Source organism: Aplysia californica, unplaced genomic scaffold (genome assembly GCF_000002075.1).
Source record: "Aplysia californica isolate F4 #8 unplaced genomic scaffold, AplCal3.0 scaffold00515, whole genome shotgun sequence".
Lineage (NCBI taxonomy): Eukaryota > Metazoa > Mollusca > Gastropoda > Aplysiida > Aplysiidae > Aplysia > Aplysia californica.
Window position 1 is genome coordinate 367,340 of NW_004797785.1, and position 6,657 is coordinate 373,996.

The following is a 6,657-nucleotide window of genomic DNA, read 5'->3' on the forward strand; positions in this document are numbered from 1 at the left end:
AAAAAAAAAAAGAAAAAAAAAAAGAAGACACATTTAGAGTAAATAGGAAGCGACAAATGCAGTTTCTGGAACACTTGACTCGACATAAAAGCTTGAACATCTTGCTCTCACTGCTAAAAAAATAAGGCAAACGACGCAGAGGTAGACCCATAGAAACATGTCTGGAAAACCTGAAAAAACCCTCAACAGATGGATGACGGGGAAACACCAGGATAAAATAGGTTTTTGAGAGCTTTCAAGGGGAGAAATGATCGTCAGTATCTGTTTCAGAACTGGCTTTTAATGGTGATGAATCTGAAAGAAAAAAAATCATCGTCATCAAGTGCTAGATCTGCGACAGGCATCGGCGATCATGGTTCTCCTTTCATTCCTTTGTTCGGATGCTCTAAAATAAGTTACATTATCCTGATCTTTCCCCCTCATCCATCTGTTTGGGCTTTCCAAGTAGGTTGCGCTGGGTCTACCCCTGCCTCGTTTGTCTTTAATTTTGCTAGTTTGATCTAGATGTCCATGGCCTTTATATAAAATATTATTATTCACATGAATATTAATATTAAAAGTGTAGATCTAGTTCGGGGCGTGATTTGGAAGGACAATATGGAGTGATCAACATAGAGAGAGAGAGAGAGAGAGAGAGAGAGAGAGAGAGAGAGAGAGAGAGAGAGAGAGAGAGAGAGAGAGAGAAAGAGAGAGAGAGAGGGGTCTGTTGGGTTTTTTTTTGGTCTTTCTAAAAATCATATTATTACTATTGTGAAATATAGACATATACTAAATTATTATCAACTTGTAGAATCTTTCTCGACATTACGTAATTGAGGGGGAACAACTCTAGCCACGTAACTCTGACCTCCCCCGTCTTTGTTTTGCCAGTGACTTCCCCTAGCCCGATGAGGAAGACGACAAAAATAATCCAGAACTGCTCGAAGGATAAATACCGGAAGTTCTCCTTTACAACACAAGTCGTTTGTGACCAGTACGTTTGTCGCCTACCCACATTGTGTGCATTGTGCAATAACTTATAATTTGTTCATTTACTTCTCCAATATTTGTTTTGATCAAGACTTTATGGACTAATGGCGGATCATTTAGCAGAACGCAAACCAGGCTTGGTGACGGTGGAACTGAACAAAACGATATGGGAGGTGCCAAGTCGATACACCATTCAGAACCCCGTCGGGATCGGGGCATACGGCCAAGTCGTGTAAGTACACACGCATTCTTTTTTAACCTGTTATTTAGGTCGCTCGCTTCTGAAGCTTTTCATCCGTTTTATGCGCTGTGTTTTTTCTGGAATGCATGTAAAAATGCAATAGATTTAGATTTTCTAGTGTTGATATTTATTGCAGTGCATTCTGTTTGTTAACACAACTTTTTTGTGGTCCCCTCTGCTATCTTTATCTTGACCTGAGTGGGTAGGAGGGGTGGTGTGGTGGGTAGGCCTAGATCTAGAGGCTAATCCAGTGCCAGTTGTCAGTTGTTGAAGTTGTACTGTTTTGGCCTATACAAAGAAAGAGCCCATATAAGATTTATGTAATGTTTGAGAATAGCAGTCAGAAAAGTTTGATTGTTGTTTGAATTGCTCTGATGGTAAAGTTATCAGAGAGCTTATATTTTTGTTTTTAGCAGCAACTCTGTAGTTTAACTGTAGTCTGTAGGCAGGGGGCCTTCAACTAAGCCTTAGGCTATCGGCTATGGGTTGTATCTCTATCTAAGGCTCGATTTAGATCTAGAGATCTCTAGATCTAGACTAGATTATAGATCTAGATCTAGATCTAGGCCTACTTGCAGCTCCAACCTGATCATTGGCATTGACTTAGGTCTAGATCCTAGATCTTAGAGTTTATTTTAGTTTCTAATCTAGATTTTCTAGATATCTAGATTGTAGTGTTTTTTTTGGGAGGACTTCCGTAACAAGCAACCAAGTGCTATGAGACAGAGCAGAATTGAGGGCTTGGGGTAAGGGTAGGGTTAGGGGTAGGGTTAGGGGTAGGGTTAGGGGTAGGGTTAGGTCTAGGCCTCTTTTTTATTGTGTTTGATGGGGTGGTCCCTCATTACTGAAGTCCTTCCGTTTTTTTATCCATCCAGTAGGCATAGATAGCTGTTCAAGATTTTCTTCTTGTTGCGGAGACTGACTTGACATAGAATCTAGTGAGGAGACTGCACTATTAGTTATGAGTGATAATGTATTCCCGCTGCTGCTCATCGTTATTTCTGCTTTAAGGTTGAACAGGGTTTGTGGACCAACCAAACAGGTTGATGAAAATGTGTACGTGCTAGAGGTGCGTTCTGTTGATTTGCACGATTGGTGGCCACGCATTTTGTGGATCCATGGCATGCACAACAATCCTTCAAATGTTGCGCATTCTGTATTATATCTAGGTCGTTGTAATCTCAGGAGTACTTAACACACTTGAATGTGATGGGAGGGTTGGCGGTGATGTAGGTAGAGGGAAAGGTACTGTGATAGAGACTGCGGCCAGTTGTTGCATTTGTGATTTGGGATCATTACAAAAGCTGCTGCTTGGTATCCATCTTCATCCGGTGCCTTGCAGACTGGCGTTGGCGATCATGGACCTCCACTTCACTGTCTTGCGTTGCAGCAACGGTGTGTGTTGTTCTTGCTGCTCCCAGCCATGTTGTCAACTTGTCCAGCATCTTTTCCCTCTGTCTTTCTCTGCCTCTCTAGTCTCTTTCCATCAAACTTGGCTGTTTTTATTACAATACTCTCCAATGCTTCTTCCGCTTTGTGTGTCCAATGAAATTTGCCTGTCGCTTTCATATAATTTGTCATAAAAGCTGTCGTCTGCAATTTGCTTCAACCAAGACTTCTTTATTTGTTTTTCTAGCTTGGTATTGCCTCTACTCTAAATTCTCTTCACAATGCCAGCTACCTCTGCAGTAGCTAGTAGGTCTATTATAAATTTCTCTTCCTCCTTGGATGATGAAGGTCATCATCAGATCATGATAGAAGACAAAGCAAAATATTATCAAGATTATTTGTTACTATTATTATAAGGCAGAGGAGAATGGAGGAGATGGGTGTAAAGTAAAGCTTTTGGGGCAGGTTTTGTTTCAAAATCAATCTCTGCCCGTACGGGGTTGTCGAGCAGGCCACTAATACCAAAGATACTACACCCTACGGTTGTCAGGCTGAACCTCTGATTTTGTTTGAGCAGACTAACAGACCGTTCTTTTTAATACTGTATTTTTACACCCCCATCGAATGTGTTAGATCTTTAAGGAGGCATGCTTCTGACTGCCTGTCAGGGCGAACCCAGGCTTTTGAGGGGATACATCGCTCTTGCAGAATGATCGAGATACTTGATAAAAATTCTCCCCACTCGGGAATCCATGCTCAGGTCTCTTGTGTTCGACGGCTAAACGCTACACCACAGACTCTGGTACAATGATGGTGCTGTGCTCGGGTTGCTGTTAGAGTGAGAGTGAAGAGAAGCAGTACAAATATAGAGATAACATTCCAGTTAGCCCCCTTTCTTCTATGCTGAACTTTTTGTACTGCCTACCTACACATGCGGGTGGTTGGAGGGTGGCACTCACTGAAGTTGGTCCTACAAGTTCTTTACTTTCTCTCTGTGGTTTCTGTCTGTCTTACCTTTTCACAGCACTAAATGAATGACCGTTATTGTGTTGGTGTGTGAACTCTTTACTCAAACAAACCACCACCTGTATTTCCAAGCAGGAGTGGGTGGTTGACGGGTGCTCTGGTGTGATTTGCTCCTTCTTTCCTATCAGACTACTATTGTCTTTATCTCCCCTCCTTTTTTTATGTTTGTTACTCTCTTGTAACACCTCCAACCTTCGGCTCTTATTATATTGTATTGCAAGTGCCGTAAAACTTTTAATGTCTTCCAAGCAGGGAATGGAATAATTATAATAACACCTGTCTCTACTTGGATGATCCCCACCTCCCCCAGAAATTACGAAATGACCCACTCTTGTGGGGGACATCTCTCAGGTTGGCAACAAACTGCGCTAAACTCTTGTTGGTGTTGTTTTCTCCTTCTTTCCTACTAGACTACTAAGCCTCATCTGTGGGTGGTTGGCGGGTGGTCTGGTGTGGTTTACTCCTTCTATCTTGCTGTAAAACTCTTACTAAAACTCTTTAAAAAATGCTGAAACACTTATTGTGTTTTTGTGGTGGCCCCTTGTTATCACCTCTGACGGAAGGCGTGATAATCCACCGTGATATCAAAAGAGCTGCTGCTGGTGCATTGGTTTCAGCTCGCCGCTCGCTCAAGGAGCGTAGAGTGCTTCGACCTGTGAAGCACATCAAAAACACTGAATTATCTTTCTCGTGAAGTTTATCATTTGTGAGGCATTACACTTGTGTGTGGTGAAATCAGGTGCTTGTCTCGTCTAAATAATAAAATTGAAAAAAACCCACATATTTCTACCAGTTTGGAAATTTTTATAGATTTTTTTTTTCTTTAGCTCCATGCTTTTTTTTTATGTCCTTACTGGAAAACGTTGATTAAAGACATAAAATATATGCAGTTTTTTCAGTTTTCAAGGACTCTAAAGCTTTCGAAATGATCAAACTTTGGCGGCCATTTTCTCGCTAATTTTACCTCTGAGACCGGGCTGCCTCAAATTTCTCAAGATAGATGGGTATTTTTTTCTTTTAAATCAAGGCAAATGAATAAGCTTTCATATTGTACCAGAAACTTGAAATGAAGAGCGCCTGATTCCACCGCGTTGTGACTCATTTGTGTTCTGATTTCTTTGTTGTTTTCATTTTCAGCTCAATGAGCTCAGAATTGTTATTTTCCAAAAAGTACTGAATTCTCTTAGGAACCGAATCTGTGATCTTATGACACTAATTCTGATTCATGAACTGTTAGATTAGGATGGTGGGTGGTTGGCGGGTGCTCTAGTGGGGTCTGCTCCTTCTTTCCAATCAAACATTTATCATCCTTATCTCTCCTCTTTCTTTTTTGTGTATGTTCCTTTCTTGTAACATCTCTAATCTTTGGCACTCATATGACCTTTTTGTGTTGCAAGTGCTGTAAAACTCTTACTACAACTAAAGATTAGGATGACCTGGAGAGTCGGGGACTCCAGTAGGAGGTAACAGGCCAGGGGGAAGTGAGTGCTCAAAATGACCTGGGGCTGTAAGGAATATATAATATATTTTTATAATAATAATGAAAAGGATAATAATAATAATGATGAAAATAATTATGATAATAATGATGGTGTCAATATATTGATAATGATAATAATAATTTTAAAAAGTAATTATAATAATAATAATTTTAAAAAGTAATTATAATAATAATAATAATAATAATAATACTAATAATAATAATGATAGTATAAATAATAATAATTATAATAATAATAATAATAATAATAATAATAATAATGATAGTATAAATAATAATAATTATAATAATAATAATAATAATAATAATAATAATGATAGTATAAATAATAATAATAATGATAGCTTCAATAATAATAATGATAATAACTTAATATAATAATGGTAATAATTATGAAGTGACAGTAACAATAATAAGAACAAGAACAGTAACATAATAATACTTTATTAGGGGGTGGGGGCATATGACCAATAACCTTTCGTTGTTCACGATGACCATCTATCGTCTGTCTTACACTGTCTGCTGTCATACTGAGGCCATTCCACTTCCACATGTGTCCATACCGTCAGTCCTACCACTGTCTACTGTCATACTGAGGCCATTCCACGTGGGTCCATATTTTATTGTATACCGTCAGTCATCTACTGTCTACTGTCGTACTGAGGTGCCTACTGTCGTACTGAGGTCATTCCACATGGGTTCCTATACTTTGTACTTCCTCGTCCACCCCGAGGTCATTGGTCTTGAAGCTTGAATTGAGTGTTCAGGAGAGCAGGCAAAAGTTGCCTCGGTGGGGCCTACACATCAGAGGGCACCGAGTCAATTTGCCAGGGCACCAAGCTAGACACCGAGGCAAAAATTACAGAGGTGATCATTTTGTTGATTGAAGTTGGTAATACTGGATCGTACATCATCATCACAACCTTTATGCTGATGCTGATGATGTAGGCACTGATATATTGCTGATGCTGATGACTGGGATATTGACTATATAGATGTCTTTCGTGAAACATGAGATGTTGAAGATGTGGAGGCAGAAGATGTGGGCAATGATGAAGATGAGCTGAGATGAGCATTTAAACTCATAATACTGAGGCATTTGTTCATTGTGCCTACATCTTGCCTTCTAGTATTTCCTTCATAATGGTCAGGTGGAGTTTTACATGACCAACGTGTATTGTAGTTTTCTACAGGTCTTTCATTCTGTTCAGCAGGGTTTAGTCTTGTGTGGAGAATCTGACACACGTTTTTGTTTGTAAAAATAATGGGAATCTATATTCCCTAGAGTGGGTGGTTGGTGGGTGCTCTGGTGTGGTTTGCTTCTTCTTTCCTATCAAACATCTATTGTCCTTATCTCCCCTCCTTCTTTTTTATGTTTGTTACTCTCTTGTAACACCTCTAATCTTCTGGCGTTCATATGATCTTATGCAGTTGCGAGCGCCGTAAAACCTCTACTGAAACGGAAACAATATTTTCTCTAGAAGGCTGCCCCCCCTCCCCCCCGTGGGCAATGCTGTGTGGTTACTTTAGT

General features: G+C 39.8%; 1 protein-coding gene across 1 annotated transcript in view; it reads left to right on the top strand.

The window, feature by feature from the left end:
- Window positions 1–951: 951 nt before the first annotated feature.
- LOC100533304 (p38 MAP kinase) overlaps window positions 952–6,657 on the top strand; it is a 48,675-nt gene continuing 42,969 nt past the window's right edge. The window contains exon 1 of the mRNA NM_001204602.1: window positions 952–1,201. Coding sequence (NP_001191531.1) covers window positions 1,074–1,201 — 128 coding nt within the window. The 5' untranslated portion in view covers window positions 952–1,073. The remainder of the gene's footprint in view (window positions 1,202–6,657) is intronic.